Source organism: Chiloscyllium plagiosum, unplaced genomic scaffold (assembly GCF_037043375.1).
Source record: "Chiloscyllium plagiosum isolate Xiang-an unplaced genomic scaffold, Cpla_swu_hap1 HiC_scaffold_10, whole genome shotgun sequence".
In the NCBI taxonomy this organism is placed as follows: Eukaryota; Metazoa; Chordata; class Chondrichthyes; order Orectolobiformes; family Hemiscylliidae; genus Chiloscyllium; species Chiloscyllium plagiosum.
Genome location: NW_028270148.1, coordinates 21,522,306 through 21,549,289, shown reverse-complemented (window position 1 = coordinate 21,549,289; position 26,984 = coordinate 21,522,306). Strand labels below are relative to the sequence as shown.

Below are 26,984 nucleotides of genomic sequence, written 5' to 3'. Positions count from 1 at the left end.
AGGAGCCTGCAAAGGGATATAAATGGAGTATAGTATAGGAAAGTGTGAAATTAAGAAGCATATTATTTAAATGGTTAAAGATTGCACAGCTGAGAGATGCTGAGAGTTATGGGTATCTTTGTGCATGAATCGCAGAAGGTTAGAATACAGGAACAGCAGGTAATCAGGAAAGCTAATAGAATGTTATGTTTTCTCATGAGGGGAATTGAATGCAAAAGTTGGAAGGCTACTGTTCAGTTTTATGGGGCATTGATGAGACCTCACCTGGAGTACTGTGTACAGCACTGGTCACTGGGTATATGGGAGAATCTTAACGCATGGGAAGTGGTTCAGAAAAGGTTTATTAGACTAACACCTGCAATTAGTTGATTGCTTTTACACAAGAAAGTCTAGACCTGTTTCCTCTGGAAATTTAGAACAGTCTGAAGTGACTTGCATAGAATCCCTACAATACAGATGGAGGCCATTCGGCCCATTGAGTCCGCACGAACTCTCTGAAGAGCATCCCACTCCATCCCTGTATTTAGCTTGGCTACCCTACCTTGCCTACACATTACAGACAATTCAGCATGACCAATTCACCTAACCTACATGTCTCTGGATTGTGGGAAGAAACTGGAGCACCCAGAGGAAACTCGTGCAGACACAGGGAGGACATGCAACCTCCACACACAGTCACCCAAGACTGGGATTGAACTTAGCTCCCCAGTGCTGTGAGGCAGCAGTACTAACCACTGACCCACCATGCCACTAATTGAAATATATACGATCCTGAGGAGAATTGATCTGGCAGATCTTTAAAGGATTGTCTTGTGAGAGAATCTAGAACTAGGGGTCAGAGTTTGCACGACGTTTGTCCGTTTAAGACAGAGGTGAAGGAAAATAAAACATCATTCAGAAAGTTGAGAGTTTTGGAACTGCCTTCCTCAAAGACAGTCGATGCAGAATCTTTAGATATTTTTAAGGCAGAGGTGGATAGACTCTTGGTCACCAAGGGGATGAAAGATTATCTGAGTTACGCAAGAATGTACAGTTAAGATTAAAATCAGATTAACCATGTTCTAAATGAATGGCAGAGCTGACTCGAGGGGCCGAATGGCCTACTCCTGTTTCTTGTTCATCACTTGGAGGAGCAAAAGCAGAGACGAAGCATGTTTTCACAGTGGGTCAGAAAAACCTCTTCTGAGCTGCAAGGATCAATGAACAGCATCAACACATTCCATCTTCCCTTCCCAAACTGAGCATTTCAGACCCTGACGAGAGTTCATTTCTACCTACCCTTTCGGAAGATAATCTTGCCGAAGCTGGAGTGAGTTTTCTCGGCATTGTCACTCATGGCCTGGAAGGTACCTCTGCCAGCAATCTTTTGAATCTGTTCCTCACTCAGAGACAGGCTGAAGAATTCTGCTATCGACTGCACCCCCTTCGCCAAGTCCTATTGGGGGGGAACACAACCACAGGATCAGAATGAATAGAAAACATGGGAAGTCGCTAAGTCAAAATAAATGGGTAAATTCAGGTGACCCTGTTCTTGCAGCAAGCAGCACACCAAGACTCACTCTAAGGCATGGCATGTTAGGCCTCTGACTGACCCATGTGCACCTCAAAAACATTGGAAAGCTGCAATTACGGAAAAGCAAAAGCGTGCAAGAGATTTCAATATATTCCACAGTAACCTTCTGTTTACTTGTCTCCTGTCCTATCAGTAGCCCCCATTCCAGCCCTTAGAAAAAGACAGGGACCAAATGTCACGAGGTATTAAATTCATTATTTCCTGCATTGTTTCACTCGATTCTCTCTCTCTCAGACCATAAGCGAGATCACAAAGTCATTGCGACAGTGTTTGAGGAGAAAGATATTTTCCTCTGTGATAGTTTGAGTCAACTTGAAAGAAAACATGAAAAAACTTGTGATTTTCATTTTTCTGAGAGAATCCTTTCCCAAAAATAGAAAGTCACACTCTGCCACAGGGCAACCTACTAAAGTAAGGTCAGCAAAAGAGGAAATAGATGATGATTGAATGGAGTGTTGCTGAAAGAAAACATATTTTGTTGAAGCTTTGCATCTTGCAGGCATCAGGACACTTCATAAGAAAAATACCAATAAACAAGAAGCTAATATTCATTCTGGATGAGAGAAGAGTTCTGATTGGTCTGTAAGCAAACTCTGGTTCTAGGAGGTGGTGCCATGGAGAAGGCAACAGTTGGTGATAATTGACTGTTAACTGCTACACTTTATTCAGATTTCAAATGAGGCAGATTAACTCTGACCAGTCAGGGGATTGTCCTAAGAAACAAGCCAGGGATGACTTATTTTGTTAACCTGAAGTGTGCACAATGTGTACACATGTTCCTGCTGTTTCCATGGTTTCAGTGTCACTGGGTCAAAATCCTGGAATTCTCTCCCTCATGCCATTGTTTGTCTATCTGCAGCACATTGACAGCAGAGGTACAAGAAAGCAGCTCACCAGTACCTTCAAGGGCCATTCGGGACAGCTAATAAATGCTGGCCCAGCCAGCAAAAACCACATCCCACAAGTGAACAAAAAGAACTGTGCCTTGTGTGTTAAAATGTATAGCTTGTTAGCAGTTTCTCAGTGGCCCGGTGTGGTCTCAGTGTAGAACTCTGGCCTTAAGATGACTCCTTACTGGACTCCTATTCTCAAGGTGAATCCCAGGGCAGTATGGAGTCAAGGCCTGGTGTGGACTAGGTTGGAAGGACCATTATTCTGAACCTTTAATTTTACTAATGTACTCCTATGATCTGTAATAATAGCTTATTTTAAATTTCTTTTTTTTTTCTTCTTTTCCCTGTAAGAATTTGTACTTAAGAATTTGTACTGTGGGATATAGGTAAATTAATGTTACTTCTGCAATTCTGTAATTATAATTTCTGATACAAAGTAAATGAACTCACACCAGTGTGTAATTGTTTCAGCCAAGAGCTGAGTCAACAAGAATGGAAACGATGTGGAGGAAATATATAATTGTTTTTGTATTAGCTAAAATTGTATGCCAGAATGAAACATGACGGCAAAACAATGGTAGATATTACAGGCGAATAGATAAGATGCTGTGAGGGGATGAAGTTAAGCTAGATACGCCTGTACAAACAGTAGGTATAAACATCTGTTTCCCACTTTTACAGAAACACAGGAACAAACCCCAATTAAAAGGGCTTAGTGATAAGATGCTGTGAGGGGCAGCACAGATGGAGGGAGTAGATAATGGTAAGCAAAGGATGGGATGAGGTCAAATGGCCTTGTGAGGTCAGATATAAGCATTTTGTCACAGACAAGGCCGGATAAGGCAAGAGATAAACAGGAGTAGTGGGGCCAGTCTTAGGGAAGTGGAGGATGTAAACAGGGGAGGAGCAATGTAAAACAAAAGGAACCAAATTATATAAGTATCGAGTATTTGTTGAATTCAGTGTGTTTTGTCCCTGCATTGTGGACATCACACCCACTTGCAAGTGTGAAATAAATGACACTACTGATTCAGATCTTGTCTCGGACTGAAATTATTGAAGTGAGCGAGCTTTGTTTCTCACAGTACCTAGGTACCTTTGCATCTCAGATGGTGGCATAAGTGGCAATGTGCAAACTTTTTACTGTATTTATTTGAGTCCATGAGACAATAAAGCTAATTCTAATTCTCATGGTAGAGTGGGGGAAATGCCAGGCAACTAAGTTATGGATCATAGTTGAATACAATACTGCTGCTCCTGAAGACTCACAGCACCTCGAATGTCTGATATTTTGCGGCTAGATCTGTTCACAATCTATCCCATTCAGCAAGTTTTATTGGTCCATACAACAAGCTGGAGTTTATCTTAAAAGTGAAGGCAGGGCTTTGTTTCCATAAGGATTGTGGGGTGGTCACTCCCACTGTTATAGACATATGGATTTACAGAGGCAGATCAGTGAGGACACGGTCAAATATATTTTTTCCCTCTTATCTGTCCCCTTGCCAGGGCTATGTCTTCAGAACTGGGCCATCACCATCAATAGAGTCAATCTTTACCAATAAAGCATCCAAATTATGTCTAGTTTCTTTCTCAATTGTGTAATACAGGAGTGAAAGTGGCATTAAAGTCTTCCAGCCTGTGATGAGCCCACACAGCACAAACTAGGAAATGAATCTGCATGCATTCCTGCTCGATTTCACTTGTTACTAAATGTGCTTTTGCAGGAAATTCTTCCATTGGTTTCACATATAAGAAAAACCCAACTTATGTACTGGACACTGGAAGTGATTCATCACCCACAGCACTGTGCAATTGTGTGATTGCCACACTGTGACACAGGTTTGTTGGGAATCATAGTGTCGTCTCTCTGATGTCAGAATAAAACTATTTCCCAACTTCTCCACAACATGACACAATATTTTAACTGTGTTTAATGGAGAGTGTCCAAATTCTGCCCTGGCCACACTGAGCTGGATCTACACAGGGCCAGAGATTACAGCAGCAGCTCTTCAATGCTAAATTCCCTTTGCTACCAAGTGGATGATTAACCCCACTCCTTACCTGCATATGAATATCTCCATCACCATCAGAGGAGGCAATAAACACAGGCCTGCTCCCACAAAGGGAATGGAAAACTAAAAATACACCACTCTTTTTCACACAGAGGATGCTGTGTGTATGGAATGAACTGCCAGAGGAAGTGGTGGAGGCTAGTACAATTACAGTATTTAAAAGGCATCTGAATGGGGGCATGACTAGGAAGAGTTTAGAGGGATTTGGGCCAAGTGCTGGCAAAAGGGACTATATTAGATTAGGATATCTGGTCAGCTTGGACAAGTCGGACCGAAGGGTCTGTTATCGTGCTGTACGTCTCTATGACTTTATACCTCTATATGAATTAGGAGCAGGCACAGGCCATTTGGCACTTCTAGCCTGTTCTGCTGATCTTATAGTGGCCTCAATTTCACTTTCCTGCCTCCCCTTGATAACTGTAGCTTCTTAATTAATAAGAGAATCAATTTATCTCTTCCTTAGAAATATTAAATGACTTGGCCTCCATCACTCTCTAAAGACAAGAGTTCAAAAGACTAAAGACTCTTAGAAACAAATTCCCGGAATCTCCTTTTTAAACCACATCTGCTAATATCCAGGACCACGAATCATAATGTAACGCGACTTTGCTGGAGTGCTTCATGGTCAGAGGTGTGATCTCTTGGATGAAATGTTAAACTGAGGCCCGAAATGAACACTCGGGTGGGCACTGACCAACCTGATATATAAGGTAATGGTTCAAAAGGAATCAAATGAGAAACTGAGCATCACGGTCTGAGTGAAGATAGTGAGTCCTACACAAGCATTTGTAGGGAGCAGTGCCCGAGTATTTATACCTGAACAGTATGTAATGATATTTACAAGCAATAAACTAGCTTGTTAACAGAGAACAATGCCTCTTCTGTATAGACTCTATAGCTGTGCATCCTCTAGCACTGACCATTAGAAAGACCAGAGACAAAGTATAGACAAAGGAGGACTGATGGCAAAGGATTATCTCAGACAATCCTTACTCTGAACCATATACTGGCTGATGGTATGAATTGCCAGTCATGGAAATCGGGGTAATACCACAGAGTCAATTTTGCAATTTGAAAAGTATCAAAGATCTCTGTAGAACAATAACATAGAGCTAGCAACATCAACAAATAATACAAATTGACTGAATGGTAACTGCACATCAGAATAACTTTAAAAATGTATCCTCTCGGGACATGGGGCAATAGTGGCTCAGTCCATCTTTAATTGCCTCATGTAAAGTAATTTGAGAAACTTGGTACAATATACAGGCCATTCTTTCATTAGATTAGTAATTTATTTTTTATCATTAGCACCTGTTTAGCATCATACTTGTGTTTTTAAAGGGAATTAATGAGCGGAATGTGAGTTACCATTTATGAACTCTTTTCCTAACGGGTAGCTGGCAAATTGATCTGGGCCCACTATCACACAGATAACTACAATCTCCACCTATTGATGGGCTAATATTATTTAACCTTGGCGAGGTTCTTGTATTTAAAAACAAAACAAATGGACAGAAGAGCAGGAGCCAAGGTGATTACAGAGGAGCTTTCCACTGCACCACTCAAAAGTCAAGGAAATTGCTCCACAATTCAGGATGAAATATTCAGTAAATACTCATTTGAGTGCACAATTATCTGCATAGTGCTGATTCAGTCTGTCTGAGTTCTGGCTGATTAATGGGAGCTCTTTCGCTGGAAGCAAAACTTGAAGTCTGGGGCATGTAACCCAAGTAGAAAAAAGAAACTGCACTTGCAGTGTATTAAACACTATTAAAAAAAACTAACAGTATTTGTGTTAATAGTCAAATAATACTATAAAGAGGGCATTTATTGGGAAACACACAAAGAGAAAAAGCCATTCAGCACAATCCTTTCATAGTTTTTTTTTAAAATTCATTGTGGTGGACTTGAGCCAATCCATCTACTGAGGGAAGGTCGAGAGTAGGGGTTTTCTGTTCCTGAAGACCTAGAAGACTGTTCACATGTGAGGGAGGTGAAGCCATGCACACATCTGATCTTCATTGTTTTTCTCCTGAAACAGATCTCCAGCCGGAAGCCAGGGCCTATTGCTTGAAAGGGCATCACTTCACATCAAGATCAGCAGATTGAGACTGATTTTCTCCCATTGTTACTGCCTGCCATAGGCCTTTTGGAGAGACTTACAGGTTGATGCTCAAACACATTTGGCCACATTGTGAGGGCACCTTCAATGGCCATTAACTCCTGGAGTAGAACTTGGGCCAGGTATCTGAGACATTACCCAGTGCACCATTAGACATTCCCTTAAACCTGAAGGATTATTTGATTTGGTGTTGGTTACAAGAACCCAGGAGCATTTGGATTGGTGGCTGGGTGGAAAGAGTGTTGACGAAAGATGAAATCATTGATACTGGAAATGTTTGCAATCATCTGATGTACATGCACAGCTGAGGACAACTCATTTACATCAGTTCCTGGCACTCAGCTGTGTTGAGCAATGACTTATGGTGAAAGACAGACCTATACAAGTGCAGATTGAGAAAGACAGACAATGAGGAGTTTGCACTTCTGCAGTTTGTCTCACGTGCTCATTGCCTGCCGAGCACTATGTGTTGCAATGAAATACCTTGTGAAGTGCAGGCATTATTGTAAAGTGGGAAATTTAGCAACCAATGAGTGCGCAGCAATCTCCCATGAATAGCAATCGTACAATAGTTTGATTTGTGGCGTTGGGTGTTGATTGAGGGATAAGTAATGGCCTGGATAACAGGGACAGCAACAGTACAGCACTCCCTCAGTATTGCATTATCCTATCAGGTGCTCCTGACCTCTAACTCAGTGTGTTGTCACCCAATTCCAGTTATGTTCTGGTCAATTTCTAGTAAAGGGAGGAACATGGATATGACAAATGCATCAGGAGTCCCCTTTAACTACAAAATTGCACACCCTGTTACAAATTATGCAGTCTTCTTTTTCTTACATCAACACCAGTTACCTTCCTTTTCTGAACTACAACATATTAATTTATGTATGATACTCATTCATATTGTTTACTTCAACAGCCTGCCCTGGTCATGTACTTCTTTATCTTATTATTGCTTGGGTTCCACCTGACATGCCTTCTTAATATTCTCTTTCTAACTTTTCATCTTCAGCCACATCTCAGAATCAACACAAATTATTCAATCAATTTATCAATTGTTTTTAATTTTACAAACTTCTACTCAATTGGCGAAACTCTTTTCTGCCAAAAACAAACTTCCTTATACTTTCTACATAAATTAAGTTTCTGATACAAACGATCGAGAGATAATTTTATGCCAGTTTTGTGGCAAAGGAGTAGAGACTCCCTGTGGTCATGTAAACTGCATTGGTGCAAATTAGCTGCTGTAAAATATTACAGAGAGAATTTTTACCAGATACACAACAAGCAAGGGGGATTGTTCCTCATAAGAGGGAAATAAAGCTTGATCATTCTGTTAACTGTTCCCAATAGTTTAATGCATCTAATATTCAGTTTTGGCAGAAATTAGCTCCCAATAAAGGGAGTCCTGTATTACAATCTACACAGTACAGAGGAACCTGGATTATCCGAAGGACATAGGCAGGGAGTATTTTGTTTGGTTAATTGAATTCTGGATAATCAAATGCCTGATAACATCGTTTATGCTGGATAATCCAATATTCGGATAATCGAATGCTGGACAATCGAGATTCCTCTGTCTTGGGTTTGCATCAAAAGAAAATTATACTGACCTCTTTCAGCTCTTCATACGTAATAATCTTCACATTCTCATCATCAAAATGTTTCTCCCACACAAGAGCATGGTCAAAGTAGGAGCCCCAACAAACTGTTTTAAAAATAAAAAGTAGCATCAGAGAGAAAAATGCCAATCAAAGGTTCAGTAACATATACAATTTGGTGACACATTGGGTATTTTTCTCAGAGTCAGTGCCCCTCCAAGAGTCATTTCTGTAATTGAGTTCCTCATTCTCTTCAAACAGAGGGGTAACCTTGCAACACAAGAGATACAGCATCGACCACTGTTGAAGACAACATCCCTGTTAATGTGATTCACTCATTATGAATGGATCTACTGGTGTCTTACGAGAGTGGAGAATCTAATCAGATGGTATCCCTAAGACCTAAACCTGTGAATTTGATTTATTACAAAACAGCTGTTAAATTATCAGGTGTAATTTTGTTTCAAATTAATTACTTAAGAAAGTGAGCAGAGCATTACATCGAGAGAATTAAAATGACAGGCAGCCTGTAGGTGCAGTCAGGCTGGAGGGAGAGAAATATCAGACTGGTGCATACAGACAAAATTCAGATTTAACTCATCATTCAGTCCTTGCTTTATATTTTCCAATACAAATTAAAATGGAAACTTACCTGAGTAAGTGTTTGATTCTGTACTAACACTCCATCACCAATAGTATTTACACATCTAGTTTATATTAGAAATGTGGCCAGGAATTTAATTACCATTTCTTTGGAAAACTAGTGAGACTGCTGAAAAATTAGGTATTTATCTACAACATAGAAAAGAAGCCACTTGGCCCAATCCATCCATGCTGTACACAAGCCTCCTCCCACCTCAATGCATTTCCGTTCTTCCATTCCTGACTGTAATGGACTGTGAGGATGGTTTGGGCAGAAATCCTATAACATTTAGGAAGTATTTGGATGTTCATTTGTGATGCCAAGGCGAACAAGGCTGGGATTAGAATCATTGGGAGTTTGTTTTTGTCCAGCACAGGCCCAATGGACCGAAGGGCCTTTTCCTGTGCTGTAAACTTCTATGGCTGTATGACATGTTTAGCTCACTGTTCGATGCATCAATGCTATTTGCACAATTGTTCTTTTGGAATACAAGCTCCACACCAAACCACTCTCTCTGGGAGAGGAGGTTTCTCTGGAATTTCTGACTGGATTTTATTGTGATTGGCCAAAAGCAGTTAGAAGAATTGCTCATGTAATTCTCCACTCAGGCGAGGGAAGGAAGGGGATCCAGATATTTCTGGTTTCTGCCAGAACGTGATTTGTACTGAGCTGGATGCAATCTAAAACAGGCAGTACAACTAGAAATTGGAATCCTCATTTGGCCTGACCCATTTTATCATCTGGCCTTTGAGTTATTTATCAGTCAGAGGCTTGCTGGAATTATTTTTATGCCAGCTGATACTGGCCTAATGTTCCCGAACACTTCATGCGGAGAGTTGGGGGAGGGGCTGGTATTGTTGGGAGTCTAGAGTGAGGATTCCCAAGCTGTGGAGTCATGACCCACATCGAGGTCACAAGACAAGATCTTGGCATCATGAGCTTAGTGTTTAGCAATGGGCACCATGGAGTTTCGACCCATTTCTGACAGCCCTTTAAATCCTCACCTTTTTTTTTGATAGTACATGTAGGCTTGACTTTTTACACTCGATAGTTGATAAAAATTAACCTTTTCATCAACTCCTTTCAAGGGATGTTGACATCCCTAATCCTGGTCAAGAATTAAAGGAGCCACAAAACTTCCCCCCCCCCCCCCCCCCCGCCCTTGCCCAACAAATGGACCCTCCTGTCCTCCAGCACCCCAGTCAACAACTCTAGGACATCACACACCCCCCAAAAGCCCTGGAGGTTTCACTCTAGAATCTCACAAAATCCAAGGGATGAAAGTAGGGTTTAGATCCGTTGGGATGCATTATGCTGGAGTCTGATGGTTTGGTGCACTGTTCTCAGTGGCCTGGAACTGTTGGTTCAATCTCCAACACTCCACCAGAGAACAAGGGTCAGGCTCTCTTTCTATGCTGCATTAAAACCAGGGCTCAACACTAGACTTGATGAGCAATCGAAAGAGAGGGGATGTGCTGTGTCACAACGTTACAGAGCATCAGGATGATCAGCCTCGGGCTGTTCATCAATCCCATTCAAATTTATTCAAAGTTATGCCACATCGTGTGGAAATAAATGGAAAGAGCACTTTCACGGTCAATCCCATAATACCAGAAAGTATTCACCCCGTGAAATATCCTGCATTCGGAATGTTCCAGACTCCTTGTAACAAAAAGCAAACACAGCTTGTATTTTAAAAACTTGCATTGGTCTTCAGCCTGGTCTGGACTCATATCGTCATGCCCTGCAAACAAAGGTCACAACCCTGCCCCAATTCTGAAGCTCAGATACCTCCGTTTTCCAATGTCACTAAATTTTCGATCAGGGTGTGGGGCCATGGTGGGGTGTGACATCTGGCTAACAGGTAAAGGTTCAAGTCCCACCTGCTCTAGATTAGATTATTTACAGTGTGGAAACAGGCTCTTCAGCACAACAAGTCCACACCAATACCCCTTTACCTAACACTATGGGCAATTTAGCATGGCCAATTCACCTGACCTGCACATCTTTGGACTGTGGGAGGAAACCCACGCAGACACAGGAAGAATGTGCAAACTCCACACAGTCAATTGCCTGAGTCGGGAATTGAACCGAAGTCCCTGGCACTGTGATGCAGCAGTGCTAACCTCTTTGCCACCGTGCTGTGTTGATGTGTCTGAATGGGTTGCACAGAAATATCTATGATTAGGATAGTTCTGAGTTCCAGATTCTGTTTTAAAAATACACTCAGTCAGGTTTTTGAAGCTGTTGGTTAGCAATGGCTAGATCTCAGGGTTAACTGTTTATGGATGCAAGGGATGGATTACCTAACATACAAGTTTAGCCCAATATCTGTCCATGCTGTAAAGGCAACATCTGAAAATTCCCCACACACATGACTGACATCCAGGTTTGGTAAGGAGCTAATTGAACTGAATATGTAGAGCTTAAGATTCATCAAGATCAAAAACGACATAGATACTTTACATATTAAAGTATTTGAAAAAATTCAAAAAGGAGACAAAGTTCAAGTTGAAGTTACAACAAATGCGAACGACAAGATCATCAAGAAAATTGATGGGATTTAAACTTTTTCTGGGGAGCATTGTTATAGCGCTGCCATCTAGGACCAACATGAAAACCTGTGACATGACAAAAACGGAGCATGTGATTACAAATAAATGAAGATTTTCCACCTTTGTTTTTGTAGGGTCAGTGAAATGTTTCTGGGTCAACGTTCACTAGGATTGGGGTGAAGGAAGAGCTAAGCAGTTTGTGAATTATTTCACCACGTGGAGCCTGAGGCCTGGGAGATTTGTGCTCCTATTCCTGGCTGTGTGCCTGGCCATGGACTCACACCCGAAGTTGACAGAAATGATGATGTGGCCATTAGCAACCAGCTTTCCTGTTGGAGGCCTTGCTGTTCACGGAGCCAGGCAATACAAAGTGGTGATGGGGTATGGCAGGGGGAAGAACACAAACAGGCCTCTCCCACAACCACCCACCCCAACCCCGTTTATCACCATAATCTGTGCAGATCGGTGATAGAGAAGATTAACATTGACTCTTTAAACTGAAGTCTACTTCTTTGCTGGTGAGGAGACTGCAAGAAGGGAGAGTGCCATACTCCCCTTTCTTAGTTCAGGGACCGGCCAAAGTTAAGGTGCACCAAATTCCACATGAGCCAGAGTAAGTGGTGGGTGTTTGAATCTCACTGGGTAGAATTTAATCCAGCCCATTACAGCAGCAAACATGGCGGCCAGGCTCACGTGATTACGAACTATGGCCTGCATCAATCTCCCGAGAAAACACACATCCTGGGAATGTTTGAAGCAGGAAAGGATGACGTAAGCAACTAATCCACTTGATGCTTTGGAGCCCGCTGGAATTTAAATGGTGCCTCAGGATTAAATGGGAGCCACATGGCTCTCCCCTCCCTCCTGCAGGATGCCCTTCAAATTATTTTGGCTGTCACTGTGGCCTTGGATTGCAGTTGGGAAGGGTGGAGGTGGAGATGGTTTGGGGAGTGGCTGATGCGTCACAGACACTCAGTGCTGAATTCCCAGCGTTGGAAATGTGGACTGGGCTTGGGTCACTGAGAACTATCCCCTACTTCTCTTAGCTCTGACCCAGCCCTTTGTTGCCCCTTGGGTGACCCCTTTTCTGTAATCTCCACAATCACCAGTGTCCAGGGATATAGAGGTGACCATCAGGCTGGCCCTTGGCACATTCCCTGCAGAAGCCTCTGTTCCCAGTGGCACTGACATGTTCTTAAACCCAAGGAAAGCCCCATCTTTGGTCACCAAGTGCCTGAGCTGTGCTTAACTTGGTCGGGCATCCCCACGGTAACAAGTGGTTCCTGCCAGTTCTCCAACCCAGTGAGCAGGATGTCACTGCTACATTAAACCCAGCCTTTGACCCTTAGACAAGGGGTGTTTAATTAAGCATTTGGTCATCTCGCATACGTGATGTCTCTGATTCTTGTCAACGAGAGAAAGACGATGGTGGGGAGATTGCATCACACTTCAGCTCTTAACACCTCGCCCCCATCAACATTTTTACTTTTCTCACTTCATGATGAAGGTGACTCCTTCCTGGAACAGAAGCCAGTGCCTCATTTTAACAGTTTCAAATTGACCCACCGTCAGAAGCTGGTTATTTGGTCCTACGCTCTGGAATGCTCTCCTTGAAGACCCCAACATTTCTAACACTCTTTTCTCCTTTAAAGTCTACCTCATTGACCAAATATTTGGTCATATGCCCTAATATCTCCTGAGGTGGCTCAGAGGGCCTGAGTACAAGTCACAGCCAGACTGGGGATAAAGAATGGTTCAAGTGCCAGTGGGGCAGAGGCTACAGCCACAGATAGGTTCCGCTGAAGGGGACTCAAAGAGAAGGTTCCGGGTTGAGATTGCTCCTGGATTACCACATCAATGTATTTGATGCTGGCCTGCTAGACAGCATCCCATTACCCGCTGACATTTGCACTAGGAAAGAAGAAATCAGAAGAGAAATCTTTGGTTTTACTGAAAGACAAAGGCGGACAGCAATGTCAATGGGAATGTATTGTTTTTTTAATCCTTCAACGTTTTTCCAGAGAAATTTCCTCGACTGGAGATGTTTCTCTTTTGCTTTGCTGCATATATTTGTATGCGTGATGTCAGCTTTTCCAAAACCTGGGAGTGTACAGATTTTCGTTTGCTATTAGAGAACTTGACTATTGCTGAAAAAAAAGGCCATTTTGTCAAAGCCATTTCTTTTGTACTCATAGACAATGCCTCCACCAATCAGAGTCCACTTGTCAACCCATCAATGGTCTCCTCTCAAGTCATATAAATGTTGGTTCGCCCCTCAAACTGGTGTTCTTGGAAAATGTCCTGATGAGTGCAACTGAAAATTTTTAATAAAGGACATCTTTTTCAGCAATGCTAAACTGGTATTACATTGATAGTTTATAGCTAATATTGTGTAAAATTCTAAAAAGAACTACAGAGGAACGACGATTATCCAAATATCAATTATCCGAAAATCAGATTATCTGAAGATCTCCAGGTCCCAATGGAAACATTGCATCAAAGACGTGTTTCCAACAGTGATCACGTCTTTTGTTTACAGGGATTAAACAGGCACCGTCTCCAAATGACAGACTGCCTGCCATCTCTCTCTCCCCTCACTTTCCCTGGAGTTCTACAGTATACCCTAAACCTCCCTTCCCCAGGTAATCTCTCCAACATTGTCCTGCACAGGGCAAAGGTGGAATCTGTCAAAAAGTTGCAGTAAAAGGTTGGGTGTGGCTGTGGCTGCGCGCGTGTGTGTGTCTGTGTGTGTGTGCGCGCAATTTGGAGACTTACCCCGCAAAGGCAGCAGTCTTGTTGTTGGTGTCTAGTCCAGCGGCCCCAAAGAGGGAGCGGGTGTGCGCGGGGTTGCACAGGGTTGGGGGTGGGGGGCCGTGTTGTATGGGGTTGGGGGCGGGGGGCCGTGTTGCACAGGGTTGAGGACAGGGCCTCACGCGCTGTGTGCTGCTGCAGTCTCTTAAATGGGGAGCAGACTTTAAAAACTCTTTAAGCCCCAGAGGAAAGGCATTTAATCAATTAACCAAATAATCGATTATTCGGATGAAATAGTGTCCACCCAACACATTCAGATAATCGAGGTTCCCCTGTATGCATCTAGGAATGCCTAAACCCACGAGTAATTGTAGCCAAGATGCATTACCTTCTCCAGTCATGTACTTTCTGAAGAACTCATCCCAAGATGAAAAGGTGGGCAGTAAAGGATTATTCTGACAGAAGTGATAGTAGGACACTGCATTGTCTTTGGGATTGCGAAATACAACCAGTATCTGTGGAAAGATAACAAGACAAAAGCATTTAATCTTTCTGCAGAGAAATGGAGTGTGAGCCAAACAGAATATTACCACCATCTATTCTGCTTTCAGTTTAACCAGGGGAAATCCTCCAGTGTAGTTTGCAAACCTGATTTCTATCAACATTCGATTTACTAATGAGAAATACTGTCAGCATTATTAGAAGACAATACACTCTGTCTTGTTCATGGTTTACTCTGAAACCCTACCTTTCTGGTTGTAGAGTCATAGAGATGTATAGCACGGAAACAGGCCATTTAGTCCAACTCGTCCATGCTGACTAGATATCCTAAATGAAACTAGTCCCATTTGCCAGCACCTGGCCCATATCCCTCTAAACCCTTCCTATTCATATACCCATCAAAATGGCTAATAAATTCTGTAATTGTACCAGCCTCCACCACTTCCTGTGGCAGCTCATTGTGAAAACGTTGTCCCTTAGGTCCTTTTTATATCTTTCCCCTCTCACCCTAAACCTATGCCCTCTAGTTCTGGATTCCCCCACCCTAAGGAAAAGACTTTGTCTATTTATCCTATCCATGCCCCTCATGATTTTATAAACCTCTATAAGGTCACCCCTCAGCTTCCGACGCTCCAGGGAAAACAGCCCCAGCCTATTCAGCCTCTCCCTATAGCTCAAATCCTCCAACCCCGGCAACATCCTTGTAAATCTTTTCTGAACCCTTTCAAGTCCCACAACATCCTTTCGAATGAAAGGAGACCAGAATTAAATAGATGTTTTTCACATCCCAATTTCTAGACTGAAGGAGGCTATGCAACAAGCTTGTTGTGATTCCATTAATCTGGCCCATCAAGTTTAGTAGCAATTCAATATGACTCAGCCTTTGTCTATATAAAGGAAATTCCTGACCAATACACTACAATTTCTGGATGACAGTCAAGTTTGTGATCTTATTACAGAAATCAAACTTCAACTGGGACTCTGCCAGCTAAGGCTTATTACGCTAGGCACTGATCAAACCTACTATTACACGCAAAATATGTTTGAAGTTAAAAAACAACTATTACTGCTTTTCTCTGCAGCTTTCATTTTTATCCACTTTCCTTCTTGGATTCCTTGAGTCTCTGTACGTTGCTGGTCCTTACCTCTCCAGTACCTTACCTGATTGGCTAGCTCAATTGGAATCCAGACAGAAAGACCCAGACATTAAATTACCATAAAACTCAGGGGTTTGGAAAAGATTGATTGAATCAAAACCATCCCCATCCAATTTCCACTTTACTTGACACACATTTCCCAAATGGACCAATTATTAAATCACTTTTACTCAAAGCAGTTTTTAAATTATAAAATGGGAACTCATTCAACTAGTTCTATCTGGTTTATGGATAGAAATCAAAATTTCACTGTTTGATGAAAAGTGTGCAATATATCTCTTTTGGAATGTGGTTTGTTTTAATAAGAAAATGCTGATGGATGTCAGTTACTGCTAAGAGTTCTTTTGTAGACATCATTAGCAAGTCATTCCATTGCAAGATCTATGTTCAGCCTCACCCAGAAAGCGTATGATTGCAACCCACTACGGAGTTAATGGGAAGATTTTAATTTGTTTATTTCACCTATTTTTTACTTGTAAATCTGCTCAGAGATGTTATTACAAATATCTGAAGCAGGTGAGACTTGAACCGGTGTCTTCTGGTCAAGGGGTTGGGACACTACCACTGTGCCACAAAAGCCCAATAGGAATGATTTGTTTACTATTGAGTTTATGAGCCGACTAACCAAGATCATGATCAAATCAATTAAGACCTTTGAAGGTGTAGTCAAGGTGATTAAAACCTTGGATTGGTCTCACATTACTGTGCATTGACATTTTACCTTTGTTTTCTTCTCATGTATAGATGGTGGTAGATTGTTGTAATGACTATGCGTGCCATAAATACGAGGAGATGGATCATTTTGCATTCCCTTAAATGAATAACAAAATAAACATGTGTAAGAAATCACAGACCAGGAAGGACAACTGCACCACAACGAAGGCAGAGATTAGTCTGTACTTACAAAACTATTTCTGCTAACATTTTGTCAAATACCTTCTGGTTATCTTGAAATATCTTCAAATTAAGTCAACATTAATTCCATTCCTATTTCATGACCTGTTCGGAAGTCTTTCAGGTATTTTTCTGTTTTTGTATCACATTTATTAGAGAGCAGATGAAGAAAGATCCAAGTGAACAGCAATGATGGCACCAGTAATTCATGATACTTCAGATATAATCAGAAATAGCATAAGCATACAACCAAACCCTCTTTGTATGCTTCAGGATACCAGTCAGTATTCATAGCTCCCAATGTGGATTCTGCTACCTCCCATTGTTTTATACTTTTAGGGTCCAATATCAGAATAAAACCTTTAATTCAGGCTGTTGGTACTGAAATGACAACCATATGTTCTAAGAATCAGAAAGAGGGAAGGACAAGGGCTAGGCTACACTGGTTAGTTCAAAGGCACACCAATTGTGAAAAAGGTATTTCACATTGAAAAAGACACATGCAAACCACTGGGATAGAAAAGACATGGGTTATGGAAGAAATACTGATGCTCAAGTTTAGATATAGGTACGTCACGAGAAGGTGCAAGCACTCTGGGTAAGGAACTGCAATACTGAAAAACGATAGTGCAGCCCAATTAGCAGGCCCCACACCTAATGCATCACTTCATCACTGACTACTCCAAATATCTATTCAATTATCCCTCAAATATATCCATATTAGCTGCTTTTCTGGGAAATTTGTCTTTATTCATGGGATAAGGGCATCATTGCTGAAAATGTGTTGCTGGAAAAGCGCAGCAGGTCAGGCAGCATCCAAGGAACAGGAGAATCGACGTTTCGGGCATAAGCCCTTCTTCAGGATAAGGGCATCATTGGCTAGCCAGCATTTATTACCCATCCCTAATAGCCTAGAGGGCAGTTACGAGTCGACCATGTTTTTGTGGGTCTGGAGTCCCATATAGGCCAGACTTCCTTCCCAAAAAAGGATGTCAGTAAACCAGATGGGTTTTTCCAACAATCAAAAATGAATTCATGGTAATTAAACTCTGATTTCTAGATTTTTAAAAAGTTAAATTCAAATTCCACCACCTGCTATGGCAGGGTTTGAACCAGGGAACCCAGAATATTACCTGGGTTTCTGGATTAGTCCAGTGATAATACTACTGGTACATTGCCTCCCCTATTACATTACATTCAAGTCCATTACATGCATTAATTACCAATCCTCTGTCTCTGTTTGAAAAAGTAAACTTAAATGAATTGTGCATCTCCCCTGTGCTAAAGTCTTGACAACATTACTCGGCAGTGCCATGTTGAATTCTAATCATCACACCACAAAGCAGGAATTAGAGAGGATGACAGGAAAACAGGAGATCCTTGGAATAGCATGCAGGGGCTTGAGAAAAGTAAAGATGAACTTGAGTCCTACAGTCCACAAAGAGAAGATCAAAAAGGAAACCTCATCACATTACATGAAATATTATGTTGAATACAAATAATACAGGTCTAAATGATTACTTCAAATTATGCCAGGGTAGCAGGACCAAAGGGCAACTGAAGGAAACTTAAAAGAAATTGCAGACAAAAATCTTTCACTCAGATTTTCTCAGCAGATATTAGAATAGAAATGGAAATTACATACAAATCCAACTGGGCGTAACTGGTTCATAAGATGAGAAGGAATAGCTCTCATATGCTGAATGGTTATCACTTTACTTTTCATGCAAAATATGGAAACTCAATATGGTCTAAGAGTAACATTATCAACATTCCTGCAGAAACTTCTGAACATCACTGACATTTCCTTAAATACCTGAGAATTTATTATTTAAAAGAAAGTTTTCTCACAAAACGCAACCATTTGTTTATTCATAAAGTATGAGACAGTAAAAGAGTGCAAAGAGCTTTGTCACGTGAACACTGGGACACAGAAGCTGTCAATCAATAACTTACATTGCAAGACAGAGTTGTGAGAAATTAAAATCTACAGGTAAAAGATGATTGGTTAGAAATAACAGGCAATGAAATTGTAAATTATATCTTGCTTAAAGTGTTTAACAATCTGTATGGCACCCTAATAGGTTCTAACACCCATCCAAAGTGACTTTTGTCTGATTGCTGCTCCTTTGCACAGTTCATATTTCAATGCAGCATCTCAGAAAGACATCAGTGTAAAAGTAATAAAATTAAGACCTTTATTTATATAGTGCCTTTCACAACTATTAAGATGAATCAAAGAACTTTACAGCAAATTAAATAATTTTTAAATGTATTAAATGTTGTATGTTACAGTTGTAATCAAGGAAAGTACTCAAGTAAGTTATCCGATTTAAGTAAATACAATTTGGTGACAGCACTGATCCTTAGAAGCTGATTACTTAGAACCAGCAGGATGCTATGAAGCACAAATTCAAGATCAAATATAGGAGAAATACCACCTACAATTTGAGGGAAGAATGTTATAAAGACAACATCAACACTTCTTCCTACTTTTACAAATTACTGTTTCTGTGCCAATGCCTGGAAATTAAAGCTTTGTCATGGGATGCAAGATTCACTGGGAAGGACAGCATTAATCCCAATCCCTAATTACCCTTGAACTGAATGGCGTCTCGGAGCGTTTCACAGTCACTACAATGCTGTGGGTCGAGATCCCACATAGTCCAGACTAGGTCAGGACAGCAGATTTCCTTCCCCAAAGGGCATTGATGAACCAGATGGGTTTTCACAACAATCAATTATAATTTCATGGTTACCATTACTGAGATTAGCTTCCAACTGCAGCTTTTTATTTGTTTGAGGTTAAATGCCAGCAGCTGCTATGGTGCGATTTGAACCCATGTTACCCAAGCATTAAGCTGGGTCTCTGGATGATTGATCCAGTGACATTAGCACTATGTCCATTCTAATGAGGAAATGGAGTACATCATGAAGAGAGCAAGCATTGTGAATTCAGATGAGACAGTATAGAACCTGAGCTCATTCATTGGCAATGAGCGGGATGCACAAAAGGAGCAGAATAGATGTCACCTCCCTAACTTAATAACAGAAAATACATTCATTCAGATTCACAAGAGCTTGTGTTAATCTGATGAGATGCTTGGACCAGATAGTCAATAGATTGGGAACATTGAGTGGCTTTCATAATACTTAGGATTGAGTACATGAGTACATTGAGACATGACGTGTTACAGGAAGGATGTTTGGAAGAAACAGTTGTCTGATGAGGCTTAAACATGGATTTATTAAATTACGCTGATCAGTCAACAATTCCATTACCATTGTATCGTGCAACTATCAGGACGCCAACAGGCAAGCTTTGTTCCTTATGCATCCAACAATTCTCATGTTACAATGGATGGGACATATTCCTTCAGTAGCTCCCTAGTGCACTACATTCCATGGGAGTTCAGCACCTCCCCACTGAGTATTCTTCAGATGGGTGTCATGACAATGGGGAGGTGGGAAGTATAAACCACGGCTAAATGCAATCCTGCCCTCATTAGATGTCCACTTGAAGGAATAAAATATATTATCACAGACATTGAGCTTGGCCATTGTTTCAATACAAAAACAGAAACTGCTGGCACGGCAGCATGGTGGCACAGTGGTTAGCACTGCTGCCTCACAGCGCCAGAGACCCGGGTTCAATTCCCGCCTCAGGCGACTGACTGTGTGGAGTTTGCACATTCTCCCTGTGTCTGCGTGGATTTCCTCCGGGTGCTCCGGTTTCCTCCCACAGTCCAAAGGTGTGCAGGTCAGGTGAATTGGCCATGCTAAATTGCCCGTAGTGTCAGGTAAAGGGGTAAATGTAGGGGAATGGGTGGGTTACGCTTCGGCGGGTCGGTGTGGACTTGTTGGGCCGAAGGGCCTGTTTCCACACTGTAAGTAATCTAAAAAAAACTCATCAGGTCTGGCAGCATTTTTTGGGAAGAAAGCAGAGTTAACGTTTCAAATCCAGTGACTCTTCATCAGAACTGATAGCAGCGAGGAAAAGGTAATATTTATGCCGAAGGCAAGGTTGGGGGTGGGGGTGGGCAGCAGGCCGTTAGCAGATAGCTGGAGATGGAGTCAAAAGAGAGAGAGAGAGATCTGAAAGGACTAGGTAAACAAGGGGATTATTGATATTAGGCAAGGACAGAAGAGAACCTGAATAAATGATATTGAGAGCTGAGAGTAGGACAGAATGGGTAAGTTTTGCATAAAGCAAGCCATGCCATGACAGGACCAGGTCTGAAGGTGGGTAAAAACCATGGGAGGGTGGAATCAGGCTTTAGATTATTGAACTCAATGTTGAGTCCTAGAAGCATCAGGGTCTTCACTCTCTCTAATCTACTGCTCACAGTGTGGCCCACTACATTGGAGAGATGAAATGCAGACTGGGAGACTGCTTTGCAGAACACCTACGATCTGTCTGTAAAAATGATTCTGAGCTTCCAGTTACCCACCACTTCAACACCCCACCCTGTTCCTATGGCAACATTTCTGACACATGCCTGCTGCAGTGTTCAATGAGCCTCACAAGGTCAAAGAACAACATCTCATTTCCCACTTGGGGACCCTGCAGCCTCCAGAACTCAGCATCAAGTTCAATAATGTTAGAGCCGGATCCCACCATTCCCTGTTTTTTACCCACACCCACTCCTGCTATGGCACGTGCTACAGTTAGCACAGCCAACCCATTCTCAACCCACTCTCAGGCCAATTATCACATTCAAAGAGTTACATTCAACACAGCCTAGTCTCTTACTCTCAGCTCTCATTATCGCTTATTCAGCTTCTCTTCTGTCCTGGCTTACTATCAGCCCTACCTCTTTCATATCTCTCTCTCTCTGGACTCTACCTCCACCTACCTGCTCATCTCACCACATCTTCAGCATAAATACCATTTTTTCCTTGCTGCTATTAGTTTGGATTAACTTTTCCCCACAAATACTGCCAGACCTGCTGAGTTTTGCCAGCAATTTCTGATTTTGGTTCAGATTTCCAGCATTCGCAGTGCTTTGTTTTATTTTATGCCATTATTTAGATGCTGGCCATTGCAATTTATGTTAATTAACAGTTCGCTGTTGAAATCATATCACCAGCACCTGGGTATGGTAGCATAGTGGTTATGTCACTGGCCTCAGAATCCATTTCCCTGGACTAGTGATCAGGTTCCAATCCACCTTGATAGTTGGAAGCATTTAATCCGATAAATCTAGAATTTGAAAATCTAGTATTGGATAATAGCTATCATATTATCATATTGTCCACCTGGCTCACCAATGTCCTTTAAGAAAAGGAATTTGCCATCCCTTATCCAGTGATTCTAGATCCTCAGCAGTGCTGTTAACTCTGAAGTGGCCTACCAAGTCTCTTCACTGTTAGGAAGGTGACTCACTAACAGCGTCTCAATGGTAACTTTAGGGATGTGCAATAAATGCTGGGCTTGCTGCTGAGTGCCACATCCCGTGAACAAGACTCATTGCTAAACTGATATTAATCCTAATCCATAATGTTGTGGATGCAATGTCAAAAAAGGTTGCTAGGTAATGGTTACATCCCTGAGATTCCAGATGAGCAAAGTGTTAGCAGCTACCCTCCCTCTGCTTGTAAAGGCTCCCTTGGCACTGTTTCAGAAAACTGATATACCCAGTGTCCTGACTAATATTTATCCACCAATCAATATCACATTTACTAATGATCTGCTACCATACCCATGTGCTGGTGATATGATTTCAACAGCGAACTGCTAATTAACATTAATGTCTGAGGGAATTCGCTGTGCGCAACTTGGCCACCATGTTTTTTTCTACATTACAGATTTTTAGGGGTCATGTAAAGCATCCTATAAATGCAAGCCTTTACTTTTTTTAAAAGACTAAAACACAATTTCTCATCCATATACCTCATATTTCCCAGCGTTTTCAAATTCCAATAACTTGAGTTGACTCCGAACTCCAGGTTTCCCATCTTCAGATTCATTTTGATTGACAAAGGCAATATCCCTAAGTAACAGATTCACCCAATTAAATCCTGTAAAACATGGTTAAAATAAAAAGAGTTACTACAACTTTATCAATGTAAGGAGATACTTGCTGCAGTAACAGAACCTACCCTGTATGTACATATAATTCCAGAATTACTGATCAGAGAATACAATCATATGTCTAACACCTCTGTTAGGCAGTGTCAAAGAGTGTGGTGCTGGAAAAGCACAGCCAGTCAGGCAGCATCCAAGGAGTAGGTTAGTTGACCTTTCGAGCATAAGCTTATGCGCGAAGCATCGACTCTCCTGCTCCTCGGATGCTGCCAGACTGGCTGTGCTTTTCCAGCACCACACTTTTTGACTCTGATCTCCAGCATCTGCAGTCCCCATAGTCTCCCTTAGGCAGCCACTCCAGGCACCTGACCAATCCCACAGTGTTATCTTCAGGAGTACCTTCCCTGATGGGTGCTGCAACTAAAGCTTGTGTGTGTGATGAGGGAATTGAAGTGGGTGAGGCATGAGACAGATGTATTCTTGCCAGCTCTCTATTCAGTATTCAGGGTCATACAGCATGGACACAGACCCTTCAGCCCAGCACGTCCATGCTGACCAGGTTGCTGAAAATGAACTAGTCCCATTTGCCTGCATTTAGCCCATATCCCCCTCAAGATTTCCTATCCATGTATCTGACCAAAATGTTGTAATTGTACCTGCCTCCACCACTTCCTCCAGCAGCTCATTTCATACACGCAAACCCCCCTTTGCAAGGAAAAGTTGTCCCTCAGGTCCCTTTTAAGCTTTTCCCCTCTCACCTTAAACCTTTGCCCTGTAGGTTTGGACTCCCCTACCCTGGGGAAGGAAACCTTGGCTATTTATCCTATCCATGCCACTCATGATTTTATAAACCTCTATACAGTCACCCCTCATCCTCCTACACTCCAGGGGAAAAGGTCCCAGTCTCTCCATCCTCTCCTTGCACTCTGTCCTCTGTAAACCCTGGTGAACAATGCAGTAATGGTGCAAGAACATGCCCACAACCGATCGGAAATGACAGAATGGAGGATCCTGAACATTCTGATTGAACTGCCATGTTTATATTACAGATTTCTAGTTAAGCCAGCAAAAGTCAAATCAATAAGAATCAACTGTTGAACGTTTTCCAAAGATTTTTACATTAAATTTTGGGCAAACAGTCTTTCTGTCAACATTCTGCTCTTAGTTTCACAGATATGACGGCTCCTGTTTTTTTTAAGCATAACAGATTTTCTGATTCTAGGTATGGAACAGGTAAAGGGCCAGATGGGGGAGTCCTCTTCTACATGTCATAGTGGATGGATGCCCAAATACACAGCTAATTATTCCATAAGTTACACAGCTGTAGCACGGCACCAAGGATACTGCTTCAATCTAGAAAGCAAATAGTTATATGACCAGAATGGTAAAAGTATCAATTTTAATCTTCATGCATTTTACTCTCAATGAGGCATTACACTTTCTTCAATACATTGTTAATCCACTCCTCCCCCAAGCCCAACCACACATGCCCTTTCTCCAAATCACAACCTAACCCTATACCACTGCTGCTCTGCGTTTCCCAACACACTCAACATCTGTTTTTCATTTCAACACTGACACAAACACTCTCTAGTTCCAGTTACAAATTGTATTACATTCCACTGTTCTGAGAATGTTCACATTTTACATTGGAGATACTTGCTTCCACACAACCACCAGCCCTTCATGCTCCCAACTTGCTGCTTTCATACTCAACATGAATATGTATCACAACCCAATCACAGGTCAGGCACTAACTTCACCAAAGCAATTTGGGATGGCCAATCAATGTTGGCTCAGCCAGCAACACCACATCCTGTGAAGAAATAAAATAACTGACGTCTACACTTCCTGCACAAAAATTATGGAATAACAAAAGAAATGTGGACAGAACCAGTGAAAGCCCACCCAACATCCAAGCCCTCACTCCAATGGGGGGCATTGCCATGGAGATAACTGGCACACCATGAATACAGAGGGTCAGAAATGTCAAGCTCGGATATCATGTACAGGAGTGAGAGTTTGACAATTTGCAAATATCTAAATGCCTGACTCCTTCCCTCACCTCAAATAACCAGGCATGCAGGCAGCTGGGGAACTTGGGCTGATGTTGCATTGTCACTCATCTGCCGGTGCTCAGCCTCCACTGAAGCTGCAAGCACTTGACTCTCTCAGGCACATGACGGATGGGTGGAAGGATTGCCACTTTATTATCACCAATTTACTGCAAATCAGTATTTCTTTTTGTTGCGGAGAGAAACGTTGTTGAGAAATGCTGTTGCATGGAGGGGTGGGGGGTATAGAATTATTTCAGTTCAAGCTTTCCTCAGTTAGCTATTGCCCAACTCTCTGAGCACAAGCTAAGACTGAGAGCCCACCTCCATACCCTCTGGAGGTCGTCCTTACCAAACATAATGAGCTTCACTTTGTACAGCCTGGATTGTTGGGATAATGTTGACAAATGGTCTCACAGTGTGAACGGGCCACTCCAATCAGACAGTCTCTCTCTGGGCTGTGCTGCCAAAAGGCCACAAGATTCATCCACGCTCTTGGTAACACTTTCCAAACCGGCCACCTCTACCATCCAGAGGGACAAGGGCAGCAGCAGCAGCATGGGAACACCAGCCCCTGCAAGTTGCCCTCCCAGCCAGCCCCCATCCTGACTGCCAGCGTTTCCTGCACTGTCGCTGGGTCCAAATTCTCTTCCTAACAACACTGTGGCTGGCCCTACATCACATGGACAGCAGGGGCTCAGCACCATCCTCTCCAGGAGCTTGACCAACGATACCTACATCCCATGGAAGAATAAAAGATAGCAGCAAGTGTGAACTCGCTGGCTCCTGTATGTCAATAAGGCAGATCGTATCATTGCCCAGTGACACTGAGGTCTATGAATATAGCGCTTTTATTTTGTTGGATTAAAGGGAGGGCAGAGATGGACGGGGGCACGAGAAAGTTTGACTGTCCGAGAAAGTGAAGAGTAATGTGGTTTCTAAAGATATTTCGAGTTCTCGGGAGAATTAACTGAGCCTGTCCGTCTGAATTTTCAATGGAAAGAACAGCAAATCATGTTAATAATGATACAGCTAAAGTGCTGTAATTACAGCAGTCCATGCCATCAAAAGAGAAGCAACAAAAGCTGTGAGATCTCAGTAATAATGAAGATTTAACAATCCCGCAGAAATCCCACCAAATGAGTGAAAGTGGCAGGATCTGTACAGAAGGGACTGGGATTGAAAACAGCTTTGAACTTCGGTGCAGAGACAAACTTTTTCTCATTCAAATGCATTTCTTTACTGTGAACTATTGTTCAACAAAAGTCGATAAGTATCAGACGGTCTCACCGCATTTGGGGTAGGAAGAGATCACCAGGTCTTCGGGACGAGCCTGGAAGTTGCCCAGAGCCTGCAGTGTTTGGACTGAGCTCAGCACCGAGGGGTAGAGAACGCCCTTGTAGCGGAACACCAGCTCCTCGGGTTTTAGCTGCTTCGCTTTCTCCAACATCCCCTGCACCCTCGCCTGGAAATCGGCTTTGTCAGCCTCTGCACTCCCATCGCCTTTCACCTCCATCGCCCTGGGACAGACCGGCAGAGCGCACAGCCTCCCGTTTTATTGGCGAACGGTGACTCCGACGCCTGGACGCTCGCACGCTACATGGCGTGCCAAGGGGCGATTAACAATGACAGCAAATTACTTCCTTCCTTCGGCACTGGTTTGCTCCTGCACTCTTTGTGGTTTCGCAGAGATTGGGACTGATAAACATCAAGTGCAGCGAGCAATAAAACCCACAAAACCTGAGAAGTTCTGGAACTGCTCAGCATTATCTGTGGACCTGTCCGTGCTGGGCTGGGGCACACAAAGTCAGAAGTCAGACGACCTCAGGTTCTTTCTCTGAGATGTCACCTATTGTATATTCCTATCGCTCTGCCTGACCGCACAGCATTGACACTTACTTTATGAACATACTTGGTCACCTGCAGGGACGCATTATCTGACACGCCAGTTGTACTCTTATGATTTTTTTTAATCTTTCTGCCTATAAACTCTGTCTGTCTGCCCTGCTGTCTCACCGCACCTGATTAAAGGGACTGTGATCATTAGATTAGATTCCCTTGTGCTCTCCAAAAGCTTGTGATTTCATATGAACCTGTTGTACTAAAATCTGGTGTCGTTTGGCTTCTGTCTTTAACT

The 26,984-nt window shown here is 42.4% G+C and overlaps 1 protein-coding gene across 1 annotated transcript in view; it reads right to left on the bottom strand.

The window, feature by feature from the left end:
- LOC122552662 (sulfotransferase 6B1-like) overlaps positions 1-26,455 on the bottom strand; it is a 30,817-nt gene extending 4,362 nt beyond the window's left edge. The window contains exons 1-6 of the mRNA XM_043695483.2: positions 26,138-26,455; positions 22,659-22,786; positions 16,593-16,682; positions 14,602-14,728; positions 8,277-8,371; positions 1,279-1,435 (exon numbers count right to left, since the gene is read on the bottom strand). Of these exons, the coding sequence (XP_043551418.2) occupies positions 1,279-1,435; positions 8,277-8,371; positions 14,602-14,728; positions 16,593-16,682; positions 22,659-22,786; positions 26,138-26,363 (823 nt within the window). The 5' untranslated portion in view covers positions 26,364-26,455. The remainder of the gene's footprint in view (positions 1-1,278; positions 1,436-8,276; positions 8,372-14,601; positions 14,729-16,592; positions 16,683-22,658; positions 22,787-26,137) is intronic.
- Between the last annotated feature and the right edge of the window lie 529 nt (positions 26,456-26,984).